Source organism: Xiphias gladius, chromosome 18, assembly GCF_016859285.1.
Source record: "Xiphias gladius isolate SHS-SW01 ecotype Sanya breed wild chromosome 18, ASM1685928v1, whole genome shotgun sequence".
NCBI lineage: Eukaryota > Metazoa > Chordata > Actinopteri > Istiophoriformes > Xiphiidae > Xiphias > Xiphias gladius.
Genome location: NC_053417.1, coordinates 6552885 through 6570135, shown reverse-complemented (window position 1 = coordinate 6570135; position 17251 = coordinate 6552885). Strand labels below are relative to the sequence as shown.

Genomic DNA, 17251 nt, shown 5'->3' with positions numbered 1-17251 from the left:
ACAGTGTGAATGAATAGATGTGTATGTTTGATAGTGAAGGCATCTATGCCCAGTGTATTATGATATAAATATAAGAATAATAGTTTCTTGATGCTGCGGATGTATTTCCAATATGCTTTATATCCCTAAAGCTATATATACATTTTAAAATATTTAAAAATCCTTAAAATATACTACACAAATGTACTCTATATCTCATTTTTGGAATAAAACTCTTTTTCTTTAGCCTCTTGTCATCTATCACCGAGCCCACGCAGCTCCAAGGGGAGGGTGGGGAGCCTCCGGTGTACGAGCCAAGTCAGCCCTCTCTAGCCCCCTGCGAGGATGGCTGTGACCAGGACAAAGTGGAGCAAGGTGGCATTAAAAGAGTCTGCTTTAAGGTGAACGAGGAGGACCAGGAGGACTCCGGTCATGACACGATGAGCTACAGGGACTCCTACAGGTAACTGGTTAAAGACTGTGACACTTATAAATCATACAGACTTTCTAAAGTTGCTCCGGTAAAATGTAACCTGGTCCTGAGTTTTCATTCCCAGAAACTGGGACCTGAGTAGCTTCATAAAAGAAGAATCACTCCTCTGGTATTTGAATCCATTTAGTTTTAATAATTTAGACTCATATTGTCATTCTTCTTTTATTAGGAAGCCACCTGATATAAATCAGAATTAATGGTTCATGCTGGGGAGAAAAATCTTTATTTACCTGTTATAGCAGCATCTTTATAAAACACAAGAAAGGGGGCACGGGACACCCTTGTCTCACACCTAGATTTCTTACTGTTGACTCTATAAAACATGAACAACATTCAAACTCCCTCTTTACTCCACAAACCGATATTGCTGCTCATTTTCCCCCTTTGGAGGCTACAACTCATTCCAGATGTTGGTATTTTAACTGAGATGGAGGGCTAAAAATTACTTCAAAATGTTTTGGTTAGATCTGGTTATGTCATTTGCTTGTTGTGAGTTCATTCAGATGTTTCTGTATGTGTGAGAGAGTGTGTGTGTATGCACGGTTCACCGGGCAGTGCTCCACCGAGCCCCACCCTCCACCACCCACTAAGATGTAGTTATTGGTTGTTGGTGTGGTGGGCTGGTGTATAATACAGCCAAATGTTTGGGGCGCGGCCTCCTCACCCACTCTGTCATTAAGGCCTGGCCACGGCATGTGAAACGCAAGTACCTCATCACAATAAAATGTAAAGGAAAATGTAGGCTGCTGTATGATTGGTACACACACACACACACACACACACACACACACACACACACACACACACACACAAGCACAGTGGAATAAAAAATACTTTGTTCAAGGTAGCAGTAAAAGGCCGCGTAGTGAGTATGGATGAATCAGCCCACTCCTGAAATTTTGCAGGTGATGAAAAGTGCTACTGTGTTTTAGAGGTGGGTGGTGGATCTTGTTTTTTGAGTCCTGCTGAAAGAATCAGACATTAAAGCCTTAGGTGGTGACAGACCACAGCAGAGCTCAACAGTTGGAGGTCATGGGCCGAGTACAGCCGAAGAGCCAGGATCAGAGACAGAAATATACAGAAAGAAAAGGGGAGAGAGGACTGCGTGAAGAAATCAGAGTCAAGTAGCGTCTGTTCTAAATTCTGGTAAACTGCGTCTGTCATAAATTGTTGGCTCTTAAATGTGCATCTGTGTGTCTGTTTGGCTCTGTTAAGACCTTTTATCTGGTATCTGATCATATCTAGAGTCTGTCCAGTTTCAGATCCAGCTAAGACAAATTGCAGTTCAATTCCAGTACATCAGAATGTATCCCAGGTGTTCTATCTTCCTTCCATGCCAAATAGCTCTGGACATCAATTCTGTTCCCTCAGAGGCGAGTGCACTCAAAATCAATCCAATACGCATCTTTTCTTGCCTTCCTTAGCAAAAGTTATATTCACTGTGCATTGCATTGTGGGACAATACATCTATTTACACCACACTCAAAATTCAAGTGGTTTTAGAGTGCCGGAATTTTTAGTTTTAACATTTTTTTAAACATTTTTTTCCATTGTGAAAACTCTATATAGCACTAGACAGTATGCAAATGGGACATGGCTACAATTTCAGAAGGAACTTCATAGGAAGCCATTAATGAGTTGTTCACGGGGATCCCAATGTGTTCACAATGTGTTTATGGATGTATTCTCACCTGTATTTCAAGTTGTGAATACATCACCCTGTATGTAACATAATGAAAGTGTGAACGGGACCTGTGTGTGTGTGTGTGTGTGTGTGTGTGTGTGTGTGTGTGTGTGTGTGTGTGTGTGTGTGTGTGTGTGTGTGTGTGTGTGTGTGTGTGTGTGTGTGTGTGTGTGTGTGTGTGTGTGTGATTTTGGTTTAGGTTTAGGCCACATCCACTACTACAAGCAGGATAATTGTCACAGTGGTGCTCACACTTGGCAGGAGGTGTGTGAAGCTAAATTTGGAAATCACCTCGTGTGTGTGTGTGTGTGTGTGTGTGTGTGTGTGTGTGTGTGTGTGAGAGAGAGAGAGATAGAGACTGTGTATTTCTCTGAATTCAGTTGGAATACACAACTCTCCATGCAGAAGCAGATTGCCAGAAGGGGAATAACACAGGACCCAACTGGGACAGAGGGAACTGTGTGTATATTAGGCAACAAATAAAGAGAAAAGGAATGGGAGGACTGAAGTATGATAAAAGGGAGTGGATTGAGGGAAAGGGTACTAAGACAAAAACATGTCTAGATTTACTGTTGCATACACACATTACTACTATAACTGTATGATGGTTTGATTGCATGAGTGTGTGTGAGTAAAAGCCAGTAGAGAATTCAAGCCAAACTACTAGAAGATGGTTTTACTAACTCTCTCCCTGTAATTGTAGCAGCTCTGATGTTGTCAGTTTCCCTCCCTCACAGCACAAACACATTCACACACATTAGGGACCACAGAATAGCCCGGCAGGTGATATCCACCCCTGACTCCCCCACCCTGTCATCCAGCCAAGCTGGATAATAGAAAAGGAAGACAAAGCCAGTGTTGTCGTTTTATAGCTCGTAGTCACTCGTAGGCCATTTGTCATGGTAATTCAGCTTGTGAATCATTCAGAGCTCCTCTGAGGGGATCGCGAGCGTGCTCACTTGAAGCGATGTATAATTTGAGCCACATAAATCCTCCACATGCTCCCAGTAATCATGTCGATTCACGTAGACGTACGACTATAAATACCAGACTAGGTCATTTTATAATACTGTCTTAGGCAGGCAGAAGTTCCCCTCAAACACCATGAAGAAGTACACTGATAACTGAGCCATAACACACTGGCAGCACTGAAAAGAATGGGTGCTTATATGGTATCCAAACTGCTTTCCTGAAGTTGCTTATTCAGCTCAGATTGTCGCAGTGCCGGCATATATAAGGTGTCTGTGTAGATAGAGTAGGTGAGCTGAATTTCAGTGTTTAAGTCTAATTTATATATTTATCATCAGTCCAATATTTTCTAAGACTAATGCTGCTACAGTTGACTGAATACCTCTCTGTGTGTAAACCAGAGGCGGTTATTATTGTGGGAAACATTTAAGTACCTTTGGTCTCACATACTGTAAATCGGAAAAGGCATTTACAATCAGAGGGATTATTTGGCAGCGTAATTACAAGACGCTGCTTTCCAAGTCCCCTCTGTGGTTTAAGAACAGAATGACCCCCTTGCTGTATAATGCATTTTGACTGTGTTTGTTTGTGTGTATGATTGCAGTGAATGCAACAGCAACAGAGATTCAGTCCTGTCCTACACAAGTGTGCGAAGTAACAGCTCTTACCTGGGGAGTGATGAGATGGGATCAGGTAATGTATGGCATGAAAGGAAATTTTGTTTTTCTATCCCTCTGTAAATATATCTGTCCTTGCGTCGCTTACATGTTGTTGACTCTGTAAATTGGATTTCGGGTGAATGAGAAAAAAATGTGTCACTGTCCAAACAGACAGCGCTGTAACAAAGTGAATTCAACATAAACAACATGAGCTAGGCTGAGGCAGATATACTGCGTGCTTCCCAAGTGTCAAACAAAGACAAGAAATAATGGATGTTTGCATAAGCATAGATCAGTAGTTTCCAACCTGTTATTGTTCTTTACTTTGTGATCATATTTATCATATGTCATGCTTTCAGAATGCCAAACTGGAGAAATAATGTAGATATTCCTTGGAGGTGACTGTGGTCAGATAATTTAGACACATTTCATAACCCCCACAACCACATTTTTTGTGCAGTGAGCCAAGTACGTGTCCGCTGCTGTTTATCACATTGTTTTTATCAGTATTAAGTCTTAAACAGCCCACGATGAGACTCTGGTCTCGATGACGTATTCGCTTTTATCCTCTCCAATTTGATGCATTGTAGTTTACATTAACAGATGGATAGAACTTGTTTAATACGTGCAATTAAAAATAAACACTGGTGTCCAAAAGTGTGATCTCTCCTCAACTTTTTGTTGGGTGTTTTTTTTTTTGGCTGCTAGGAGATGAGCTGCCATGTGACATGAGGATTCCCTCAGACAAACAGGACAAGCTGCACGGCTGCCTCGAGCACCTTTTCAACCAGGTAAGTTCGGGGGTTCAGTTTGGCGTAAAAGCTGAATTTATGTTACCAGGTGCCATTGCCCTCATGTTGTAGAATTTCAGCAAGACTTATTAATTAGCCAAACTTTAACCTTGGTCTGATCCAAATTTGAACAAAATCTTTATTCACCAAATATAAAAGGTGAGCCATTGAAGTTTAAATGCACCCAAAAGATGTAAAACTGAAAGACAGGATTATATTAACCACCCCCTCTGCCAAACCATTTGGAACAGATGATTGTGATAGTAATCAGTCAGCATCTGGGCTGAGTTACCTCGTGGCGCTCTCTCTCTCCTCTGGTCAGGAACCTGGTTTTCCCTCTCATCTTTCACTTGACATCCTTTCTTTCTTTTCTTTTCCCCACCTTTCCCTCTTTCTCCTCACACACACACACACACACACACACACACCCACACACACACACACACACACATACACACAGGCTTTCACTGATATGTGGATTAAGTTAAAGACATCCATACCTCTTTTCTTCTCCTCTTACCAGCATTTGATGTTTGACTCCACGTGAGGTGCACCCTCTTTGGTTGCTGTAGTTTTATTTCCACATGTAAAAACAGCAGCCAGCTCAGGGGGCTTGCAAAGCCAAGCCTTGTTGTTGTTAATGCTGAATGACCCATGCCAGAAGCTATTGTGAGTTGAGTGTGTGTGTGTGTGTGTGTGTGTGTGTGTGTGTGTGTGTGTGTGTGTGTGTGTGTGTGTGTGTGTGTGTGTGTGTGTGTGTGTGTGTGTGTGTGTGTGTGTGTGTGTGTGTTTGAATGACACACTAAGAAAGGAGGCAGAGGAAAGGAAGGAAAGATGTGTAGAATATGAGGAATGAAGTACAGACAAAGCCTGATTGAGAAAGCCTGACGATCTTTCTGTGTGCGTGTGTGTGTGCGCGCGCTTGTGTGCATGTACTGTACTGTGTGTGCTTTTATTTCTACACAAAGGTTGACTCCATCAACAGCCTACTCAAAGGACCTGTCATGACCAAGGCCTGTGAGGAGACCAAGCACTTTTACTCTGACCAGAGCCAACCAGGTACATACTGTGTTTGTGTAAAAATGTGTGTGTGTGTTTGCTGCTTGAAATGTGAAAGGGTGTGTTAACATGTTTCTGTTACTACAACCGACGCACACACTCACACATTTCCTGGGTTTTATGTGAACAGAGTTTCGCCAAACAGAGGACTGGACGGTTCGCTGTCGTTGCATTATCCACAAGAACATCCAGGAGGACCCTTGGAACCTACCCAACTCTATCAAAACCCTGGTCGAGAGCCTGCAGAGATCTGTGGAGGGTTAGTGGAACACACACGCACACATGTATGCACTCCTGCCATGTGAGAGTATACAGTTACAAGCAGTCATTCCACCTTGTTTTCCTTCTACCTCCACAGATGGAAAAAACCAGCTTCTTCTGGCTTTGCTCAAGTGCACAGGTAGAGTAACAAGTCCGTGTTAGACTGAAACCAGATGAGATTTAGAGCAAAGTGGTGGCAGATAATCAAACTAGATATAACCTGGCTCTAATTTTCCATAAAACCACCAGAAGAGATGTCAAGACGGGCTGTGCAGTCACTCTGCAGAAATCGGTCTGAAGCAGCTGGAAAGGTCTCATAAGTGGAGTATTAAAAATGATTCTAACAGTTAAGAGCCCTTTGCAAATGAGATCATCCATCATATGACATTGCAGCCAGTTCAACATCAGGACATCTGCAGGTCCTAAAAACTTCGTCAAAGAGGATTAAATTTAAAAAAAATATTTATTAAAAATGTCAAGAGTAAAGTTTCTTTGCAATTTTTCATCACTTAATGAGGTGATGTTTTTATTATTTTTATTTCTTTCATTTTGTAACATTAGCTTTGAAAAAATGCATGTCCACTTTTCCATTAATAGCGACCAATTGTGAATACGATAGCCCCATACTAAGCATGGTTTAATTTCATTGCATATGCATTATTATCAAAGATAAAGCAGAGGTTTAAATGAACCTTTGATTTTCCAGTGTAATTAAATCCTTCTAAGAAGTCAGAGTTGTTGTCAGCATTTTCACTTTTCAGAGCAGGATCATATCCAGGTTGAGGGCAGTTTTTCCGTATGTTTGTACAGGAAAGAGGTTTGGTGTCGAAGCACATGATCCTCCAGTCACTTTGAACTGTACACAGCGGCAAATGGTGTTAGTTAATGGGAGATATCCTCTCAGGGGATCCAAGCTAATGGAATAAAGTATGTGTATTTGAGCAAGTCCAAGGCATGTGTAATATGGATTGTTAGAGTGGGAGGTTGGGATGCCCAACCTCCTCCTTCCCATTGCTCTTCTCAGCTTTACCTCCTGTGCCTGTCTTCCTCTGTACCCTCTATTTTCATACTGCTGCATCCACTCCCTTCAACTTTCCTCCTGTCTCCTTAACCTCCCCCCTTTGTACCCCCGTGAACTCCCTCCATCGCTCTTTGACATCAAAATTTCTCACCGTCCAACCCCAAAACAACAGATACGTCTCTGCAGTTGCGACGGGATGTGATCTTCTGCCAGGCAGCCACGAGTGCCCTGTGCACGCTGGCCGAGCAGCTGCTGGCGGCGTTCCGGTCACGCTTCAACAATGCCGGCGAGTACCAGGAAGACAGCAAGGAGACCAGCCGCAAGTGGCTGGAGCAAATATCCGTCATTGGTGTTCTGCTGCACTTCCAGTCCACACTAGCAACACACCTGGTGAGGGCAGATAGGATATTGTCATCTGACAAGTATGGAAAGTCAGCAGGGTTTCTCATTTATCATAGAGGTTCATAAGTTGGTTGTATTTTTAAAAATAAAAATCTTACCTGATTTTTTTTAAACAAACACCAAATAGGTGTGCATGTCCTGTTGTACCCACATATTTGGTGTGTTCCTGAATCAAATGCTCTGGTACTTTATGGCTTTCTAGCCATGCAGCTGTCATCACAACTATCAAAACTCTCCTGGTGCAACCTCTGAGCTTTCTTTCTCTCCTCTGACAGAAAGAGGAGCGGACCATGCTGGAAGATACCAAGGCGGCCCTGTTGGACTTGGACAAAGTCACTGTGTTCTTCAGGCAACTGGAGGATGAGTGTCTTGTTGCAAGTAAGAGACTCCATCAACAAAGACTGACTTGGCCCATTCAAACCAGGCTGCTACTAATGAGCAGCTGTATGGTTTGACCAACTCTGAATAAAGTTCCATTATGTGGATGTATGGTAGCTATTGAGGGTGAAATTGTCATTTTGCCGTTGCAGATTTAATTTTCTTTTCAGTGGAGAGCGACTGAATAGGGAGCTAAAACAACACTATAATGGCTCCATAAATCATCTTAGACGAGGGCAGAGCATGCAATTTCTTTCAAGTCCCCATTGTCCTTGTATAGATAACAGATAACATAGTCCTCCTGACAGGCTGTAAAGGGCTTCATTTAAACGCGAGTGCTGTTCTGGGACACATGAAATACTAACACATATGTGACATAAGCACCCAAAGTTACACAAACATTACAAATAAAGACGCAGATATGTAATATTCTTGGATCACCATGTAGTATGTGCTGTAGTAGAGAAATGTTCTTTTGGAGCATGAAAATGACCAATTGATGTTCTGGTTTGCATTGCTTCTGTCCTCCCAAAACGCTCAAGGTCGGAACATTAATTTCAGAGTAAGCATTTAAATACAGCGTGCTGCAGTAGTTTCGAGTGAGGATGTACCTAGGTTGTTCAAAGTGGGCATTGAGAGAAAGTTTAGGACCTGGGCGGATTTGTGCCGTTAATAACCTCAGTATCTGTATTCACCAAAGGTGCTGCAGGCTACCAGAAACCTTAAAGCCAGCAGATACAAATGATGGCTGCATCCTGAACCAGTTCTCTTTTCAGCTGCCTCAATATGGCCAGCAGAGATTGCTGCTCAAAGGAAAAGTGCAACATACACTTCTGATTTTAGGAGGAAAAGCCATGGATGAGGCAGGGATTTACTATTCTAGGTTCACACTCAGCAGCAGAAAGTAATTAGTGTATACATGCATATATTATTCACGAACATGCAAACCATTGCGTGTACATTTAACACATATTGACTTGGTTATTTATACAATACTTAAATTCAATACATATGACAGGCATGTAGAGATAAACACATCGTGCAGACTCAGTCTCCTACACGTAGATGGGGGGAAAAAAAGTTTTTAGCCAAACTTTTCCTGAAGTTGCATATTCAGCTCAGATTGCTGCAGTGCCGGCAGAAGGTTTGTGGTGACAGCTTCCATTGGACAGTATTGATTTGCTAATGGAATCTCTAGCAAGCTGGGAGCCATAGGTAAGGTAGAGTCATGTAAGCACCACAGAGTCTGAAGCCCCTGAGTCCAGCCCGAAGCATTACAGCCAGTTCCAAGGATTATGGCTTGATGGGTTCTCGTTGAAAGAACACAGACCCTAGAGGTCGTTTAGTTAAGGTCATCTTTTCCATTTTCCGAGAACTGCTCATGTCTCACAGTCTGAAAATGTTAGGAGGAAACAGCACAAGTCGGCGTCAGACTTATATATTATTACTACTCATGTATCGTTTGTAGGATTAGAAAAGATTACTGCTCTACATACCTGTGATACAATAAAGACAAATTCTTTTAAGCTGCAATTGTTTGAGATGCATAAAGATATTTAAAAGGTAGAAGAAAAGTGCCAGACAACGAGATAGATATCTAAAAGGTGTATATGTCCTTGCCAAACATGATATAATCAAGGATCAACCTCTGTCCTTTTGTCCTGCACAATCATTTGGACACCAGTAATCACATTTTCACAAAATTGTAAGAGATTTTTACTCTTTTGCTTTTAAAGTTTATTAAAATTTCATTTGACCAGTGTATGTGCCAGCTGCTGCTACATCAAAAACAGCTCAGAGACATAACAGTATGGGTATTTCAGATTTTCTTAGGATGACTAATATGCAGGTAAGTACTACTGTTATATTTAAATAGACTTTTGTCACTTTTTCCATTACTGTGTGTGCACTCTGTGGCAGTGTCAAGGCAAAACTAAGGCAATGCTGGAGACACGAGAGTTCTCCTCCTTCAGTTCTGGAAGGTTTGAACTTCCGATACAACTGATTGTGGTTTTATGGAGTCAAGTTACACATAACTTGAAATGATAGATGACGCTCATCAATGCAGCAGTGCTTTCTTTAATGGTATTTGGAAACCTGCGCTTTAACAGAGTATGAGAATCTGTGTCAAATGTAGTGAGGCTGTGACTGTAATACACATTAAGTGATAGAGGGCAAAACCCAGGTGTGTTTTTCTTTTCACTATAAAGCTTCACTATTCATTTACTGTTACTTACTCTACTATTAATGCTAAATTTTGTATATGTGCAGTGGTTTGCAAAACAAAATCAATCGTTCAGATTTCACTCTGTAGACATCTATAACAAAATATCTGAAGGTACTTAAAGGTGACGAACTCCAGTGACCCCTACAATTCTTACGTTTTATTGAATTGCTCAGACAGCCAACGCTACAATACCTCAGTCTTGTTAACTTCTCCCCTGTCTGTGTATGTGTGTTGCAGACACGCCAGTGTGTTACCAGGTGGAGGGCAGCCGACAGGCCCTGAGAGTCACCCTGTACCTGGACAGCTGTCACTTCAGTGAGCTGCCCAGTCGGCTGCAAAATGGAGGCAGCCTCAAGCTCCACACTGTCCTCTTCACCAAGGGTAAGACTGGGCGGACTGGGACAGAGGAACTGGAGAAAGTGAGAAAGCTTCAGGGGAATAGGTCCACGATGATCTAAATCACTTATCACATATGTAGAATTGAATCATTTAAATACACCCGATGCTTTACGCATCTCTCAGCCTCTCACAAATGTACATTTCCTAACAGCTTTATGTCCTTTTATTAAGTTAAATTGAAGGGTTTATTGCCCATTTGAAACACTCCACCTTTAATTTCTTCTTTGCTGCCGTGCGCCTTCTAGTTCTCCACCAGTCTCAGCCGGCCTAGTATGAGTGGACACCATTATGCATCATGCCTGTCTGCCAAATAGCCATTCATTTTCCATATACATGTTCCAGTTGGAAAACCCAATGAGAGAGCTCATATAGTTCTCATGCACTTCAGTGTTGACAAAAGTGCTACAACACAGCTTCAGAGCCATTCAATACTGAGGATATTTGGATCAACATCACCACCTACTGGAAAAGAATCTTGGCTACAGGTCTAGGAGAAGCATGGGGCAACTTGTGACATTGATGATGCTTAAGTGTGTGTGAGTGTGTGTGAGTGTGTCTGTGGCCATATCTGTGGATAAAAAAACAAATCTGAAAAGTAAGGAGATTTTGGGCCGTCCTCACTTTTTCAAAATGAGGTTAGGATTATGTATTAAGTTTGTTGGACTGGATGGATTTGATGTTCAGAGTTAACATTAAAAGGATGTTCATGTTAGCGTAAGGGATGACGACAAGGTTTGAAGAAGTGAGGGTTAAGGTTCGAGGGCATGAAATAAAGGGATCATATAAAGTATAAAGTGTGCCCATGTGTGTTGATCTCAATGTCTCCTGCCTGTTTTACCCAGCTCTGGAGCGTCCAGAGGGAGTGTCCCAGCACGACAGTGTCGCCATGGAGGAGTTCCAGCAGCGCACCAACGCCGTCTCACTAGAGAAGGTCAAGGCCTACTACCGCAGACTCCGGTATGCTATGCCACACTGAATCATAGCCCTCCAGTTGGTTACTCACTGGCACTCTGGATATATTACACTTTAAAAGGAGAGTTCACCCTTTGGTGTTGCATAAGCAAGCAGAAACTTTGCTTTGTTTGCAGTTTTATTTTACATTTCACTGTTTTCAAGGTGTAGAGTTTTTCAAAGTGAGAACTGTATCATTTATTCAGACCTGTCCTTAACAAAGTCCCAACTTAGCTAACAGGATTTTGTTGGTTTGTTTATCGAGTCACACAAAATGACTCCTTCACATCTATTGTTTCTCACACATTAATATGTGTAGTTAAGGAATTATGCCCATACAATGAAAATAAAATAAAAACTCCCTAAACAAGGTTGTTTGGGAGTGAGAATCTTCACAGACAGTTTGTATAATATACTTACAATATGCTCGACTGACTTATTAATCTACCTTTCATATGAATTTGGTTGACGGGGCAAATCACAGTGAATGTTGTTGATAATCTTTCTGTTTGAGAGATATGTGTTTATGAATATAAGCATGTATGTGTTTATTTAGATTTGAATTCTACTTTGATTGTTATTTGTTATTGCCCTTTAACTTGTTTTTTAATAGCCTGTTAATAGGTTCGGGATTTCTGAAATGTGCACGCTAATTCCCAGGAAATGACTCAAGCAGCATCAATAAATGATGAAATATGTACTGTAGCAGATGCATATTCTACATAGTGAGGCACTTTAAATGCTCGATGACTCAGCTCTCTCACAATGTGAGTCAGAGGAGAAAAAATCTGTATTTTTCTGAAAAGGATGAGGAGTTTTAAAAACTGAAATCGAGATGTTCTTGTCTAAACAGGGCTTTCTATTTGGAGAAGTCCAATCTTCCTACAGACTCAAACACCACAGCTATGAAGATTGACCAGGTAAATATACACTTATTCTGATATATCCCCCATATACTGTTTTTATTGTGCTCACAGAATGTGAGTACATTACAGTCTGTGTAGACTTTTACCACGTAACTTATATCATGTTCTTGTAAAATAAGTCCATTTGTATATAATGTTGTGACTGAATATAAATGCAAGCACAGATACTGGGCCTTGAAGTTAGAGACCTTCAACCAAGCATTTCAAAAGTAAGATGAACTGGTGTCCTGTTCCCTTCACTGGAAACCCCCACTAGTTCGTCAAGACTCCCCTATTAACTCCAACTAACCTCAACACATCATTATAAACCGTTTCCATTTGAACTTCAGCAATGATTAGATTAGAAAGAAAATTCTAGTGTGTCCCAAACTGACTGTAGCTGAGATAGATTCCAGTGATTAAAACTTAATAGAACATAGTTTCAATATATAGAGCCTTATTCTCAGGTTTGCATTATCTTTCAAAAGAAAGACTGCGGAGAGTTAGACCTCTTTGTTGTATTTTTGATGGTTTTCCTCCTACTTCTGCTGGTGCACCATCTTAACAAGTCATGTACTCAACTTAGTCTAGTATTGAGTATTGAAATATATCAAGTGGTGTCCGATAATTTCACTTGTTTCTCATACAAATCACTTTTTTGTCTTATTTCTCTCAAATTTAATATATTAAGATATTACTGTCTTATTATTGAGTATTTTGCCTTTTTCATTATACTGTCACTAGTCTTGAGAAAACTGCCAGAATTGGTGAAACTAAATAGGAAACAAATGGCTTTTTCCTCCACTTGGTTTTGTAAATGCTGATTTTAACACTCAATAGTAGTCTAAATGACTTGGTAAGATGGACCCCTTTTTGATATTGTATCGTATCATCCTAGTAGCAATCCATTCAACCACTGAACCTCTTTGACCTTCACTTGCCCCCCCCCCATAGCTGCTGCGACCCCTCAACACACTGGACGACCTCTGTCGACTAATGCAGTCCTACATCAACGTACGCCCGAGTGCCCAAGGCCATCTGTCAGGTGTCAGCGTGCTGTGTGTGTCCTCTGAGCTATGTAACCGCCTGGGAGCCTGCCACATCACCATGTGTGGCACAGGCATGCACAGGTCAGCCTGGCACCACACCGACATTATTAAACTGCTTGTGTATTATCTCTGGACTGTCAGATGGAATAAAGATTAACACAGTGCAGAGTGGGTGGCATGCACCACTGAACCTGACTCGCCTCACTGTCTGACATTTCTACTTCAAAGTATCCAGCAGATGCACATATTGACAACCCCATTAGTCTATGTTTGATAAAGAGGTTACACACAGCACTGACCTTTGGCTCTTTTGCTCTCCGCAGATGTACCCTAAGTGTGACACTGGAGCAGGCAATGATCTTAGCCAGGAACCACGGCCTCATGCCGCGCTGCATCATGCAGACCATGGACATCATGCGTAAACAGGTAAACCTCAGGGGCTGTTGATCTCAGCCTGGGGTCCAGCATGGGGTCCCTTATGGGGTTTCTTTTCCTATACATTCATCGGCCACTTTGTATAATCGTTTGCCATTAGTACAGCAGCTCTGCCAAGATTTCTGCCCTTATGAAGTTTATAATGTTCAGTTTTTGTAAACATTGTGGGATATGTCTAAATCCAATTAAATGTATTACTGAGTTCATAGTTAAAGGTGGTGTATTATATTGAGAGGTGTCTCTAATTTTTTGCATACATGAGTGGGTCAGAATATTAGAATGACCTCTGAATATAATCTAGTGCAGCACCACCACTAACCCCAATGCTAAAACATAGAATTGAACTAACAGCTCCATGACAGTGTAAAAAAAAACCCTTAACATTATAGGCGTCATAAAAGTAAACTTAATGGCAGAACAGTCGTATTAGATTGCATTGGACTGTACAGGTGCACCTAATAAAATGGCCAGGAGAAATTATTTTAGGAAGAACTAGGGCTTGGCAATATGCTTGAAATCAGTGTCACAGTCTCAAGTGTATGTTTCCAGTATTGATGTATGGCATATCACAGTTTAAATGCATTACATCAGTCAAAACTCCAGACACACGTACAACAAAATCTTCAGCAACTTTTTTTTATAGTTTTTAATTACAGTTTGCATGAAAGGATTTACTTTGTAAAATGATAATAAGGCATGATCATATTGTCACGGTAAACCTCTACTGAAAGTGGAAAATAATTATACTTAGTCATCCAGCTGGAGTTAGAGTACATATGCAGTAAGAGTAACTGTGGTGTCAAATTTCTGTCACCCACTCTATACCTCAACCACAAAATCTTACAACATGTATGCCTTAGGCAAAATCATATAAAAAATGGTTTGTGCATTAAATAAATGTGTGAAAATACATCAGGTCTCCTTATTTACAACTAGTATTTCAAGTAATTAACAAGTATTACAACTAGTAGGTTTTTGATGTTTGGCCATTCAGGGCAGTTGAACTAACTGCAATATGATCACTGTGGAGCGTGTAACATATGTTTTCTCTTCCACCAGGGGGCAAGAGTTGAGCTGTCTGCTAAAAATCTCAAGGTAATGGACCAGATGCCTCCATCAGCCCCAAGGTATTGTATAAAACCACGTCCATCAGGCACCTCTGCCCATACCATTACCACTTAGCACCATTTATGGTCTTAGACAAGGCAGATCCTCTCATTTGAAATTTTTCTTTTTCAACAGGCTCTTCAAGCTGTGTTTGCCACCCTCAGATGGAGAACTCTAAGAAAAGCTTCACTTCAGACAACTCATCAGAGAGAGAGTGAATGTGGAAGAGGAAGATATGATGAGAGATGACAGAAACAAAAGAGGGCAAATCTCTCTGGATTTCCTCCAAGAGACACTGCTGATGGAAAGACCATTGTCCCCCCACTGCCCCACTTACACAGGGATCATTCTAGATTGGAAACCACTAGCCTTCAGTGCAACGTACAGACTAAACAAGACTGTACAGATGGCTAATGTCAGTTACCTGGGGGGGGCACCTACAGGGAGGCTGACACCGCCTAAAGCTCAAGACTAGTCATGTACTGTTGTACTGGAAAGCAACCCAGATAGAAGTATTATTTCTTTGGCTGTCTGTCTACACATAACTGACACGAATGACTTGACAACTGGTGTGAGATAATCACAACATAGGTGAAAGGCAGATAGAGTTTGAGGCCTCACAAAGACAACATCCACAGTGATTATGCTCATAACTGAGCTCTTATTATTAACTGGATTAACCAAACCACCTGTAGCTGACTGTCATCCTAAATGCAGATGTTATTCATTTTGCCTTGGACTGCAAGTCCAGAGAGCTGTCTCTTTCTCTGTTTGGGTTGGTGTTCCCCAAGGCTCAATGTTTGGACCTCAAGTGAAGTAGAATACTTGAATACCCTGGGATTCGTGTATGGTAGGAGACTGAATAGATGCAGAAAGTCAAAGAACAGACAGAGAGAGGGAAGTAGGGATTGAGGGGCAGATAAAAAGACAGATGATAGACCGGGCTGCTCTTTCCTCAGCCCGTTGCATGTGGTTACTGTGCAATTACTGTAGGTTTAGTGTGAGTACTGTATTACTGCACTATATGAAGGATAGTTATTTATTGAGTCTGGAAGGAATGTTTTTATTCCTAACTTATACTATATCAGGTATTAAAGAAATCTAAAATCATTCCAACCTACATATTGAATAATATTTAAAGGACCAATGGCATGACATTTTTTAGACGTAATTGCTTGTGAATTTCATTTTATTTATGTCTATAGAATTTGATTACGTCAGGAAATCTTCAGGGAGTGCAAGGGAGGGAAGATGAACAGAAGCTAGCTAATCAGAATCAGGACAAAGGAAGCTAAAACAAACTATACAAGGCTGTTTGTTTGTCAATAAGCGGTCAACTCAACAGGTTGGAATATTGAATCATTGTTAAATTATTAATATATTAATTAAAAAGTGCTAGTTGAAGGATTGCCTTATGTTAACTAAGACATTGTGTTGATTTTTAAATTGGCTTTTATGTTGTCTTGGGACTGTCGTATTTACTGTAGGTATTAAAAGAAGCACAATTGGTCCATAGAAGTTGCAAAGTTAGCAAAAAGTACTGTAAGCAGTTTGCAGCTTATGTAAACAAAGGGATCTTTCCAGGACTTAATCACAGTAACATTATTTTACTGAAGATTTTAATTTTCTTGTACAAACTGTAACTATGTCAGAGGAAAAGATAGGATGTGTCTTACGGCAGCAGAGTAATGCTATAAATTAAAATGCATTATTTTTATGGAAATAATATAGTATATAAAACCTTTTTGTATTCGTGACTGTGCATTTGAAGAGAAGTTTTTTCTCTTTGCTGAGCGTAACCTCACTGACTTGTAGTTTTACACGGTAAAAAGGTTTTAAACGCATTTCAAGAAACTTTCTTGACATGCTGCATTCATTAGGCAGATCACTTAGTTTTTTTATTTATTTAAAAGCGGTCTGGTTCCAAATGAGCATGTTGGAATAGTCCCTACGCATCCCCCTGGCAGTAGCATGGCCACTGTAAATTTACGTCCATTGGTTGGCATATAAGACTCAGTGGATATTTGCGTTATCTTCATGTCTGATATCAAATTTGCTCTTTGTGTACATTGTACTCTTGTACTTCTGGTCTTAAGTGTGTGTTGCCAGTTTAAATTAGCTAATGACTGCAGCATGTTGGTGTAGCTGGACAAAAGAAATATGTCACAGATTACACATTTATTTACATTATTCTAATGTCACATTATTGTATATACTTTATTTGCAATTTTATGTTGCTTGAAAATAACTGTACAAAGGATCTTTGTTGAATCTTTCTAAAATGATCATTGTAAATGCAATCTTAACAAACTAGTAAATAAAATCCTCACAGTATGACTGTTTTTTCAGTGAAGCAGTAATGTTGGCCCGTGGACATCCAACAGAGGACATGATGTCCAACATAAAAATGCTAATACACAAAGTTGAAGTGGATTCCCTCTAGTGAGGACTTTTGGCCTCCCATTTATCTTGTAATTTAGCT

General features: G+C 40.7%; 1 protein-coding gene across 1 annotated transcript in view; it reads left to right on the top strand.

Moving 5' to 3' along the window:
* prex1 (phosphatidylinositol-3,4,5-trisphosphate-dependent Rac exchange factor 1) overlaps positions 1-17087 on the top strand; it is an 84994-nt gene extending 67907 nt beyond the window's left edge. The window contains exons 27-41 of the mRNA XM_040152567.1: positions 227-442; positions 3730-3818; positions 4493-4575; positions 5544-5634; positions 5765-5893; positions 5993-6034; positions 7089-7306; positions 7594-7696; positions 10161-10304; positions 11165-11279; positions 12127-12193; positions 13133-13308; positions 13551-13653; positions 14722-14789; positions 14905-17087. Coding sequence (XP_040008501.1) covers positions 227-442; positions 3730-3818; positions 4493-4575; positions 5544-5634; positions 5765-5893; positions 5993-6034; positions 7089-7306; positions 7594-7696; positions 10161-10304; positions 11165-11279; positions 12127-12193; positions 13133-13308; positions 13551-13653; positions 14722-14789; positions 14905-14947 — 1687 coding nt within the window. The 3' untranslated portion in view covers positions 14948-17087. The remainder of the gene's footprint in view (positions 1-226; positions 443-3729; positions 3819-4492; positions 4576-5543; positions 5635-5764; positions 5894-5992; positions 6035-7088; positions 7307-7593; positions 7697-10160; positions 10305-11164; positions 11280-12126; positions 12194-13132; positions 13309-13550; positions 13654-14721; positions 14790-14904) is intronic.
* Positions 17088-17251: the final 164 nt, after the last annotated feature.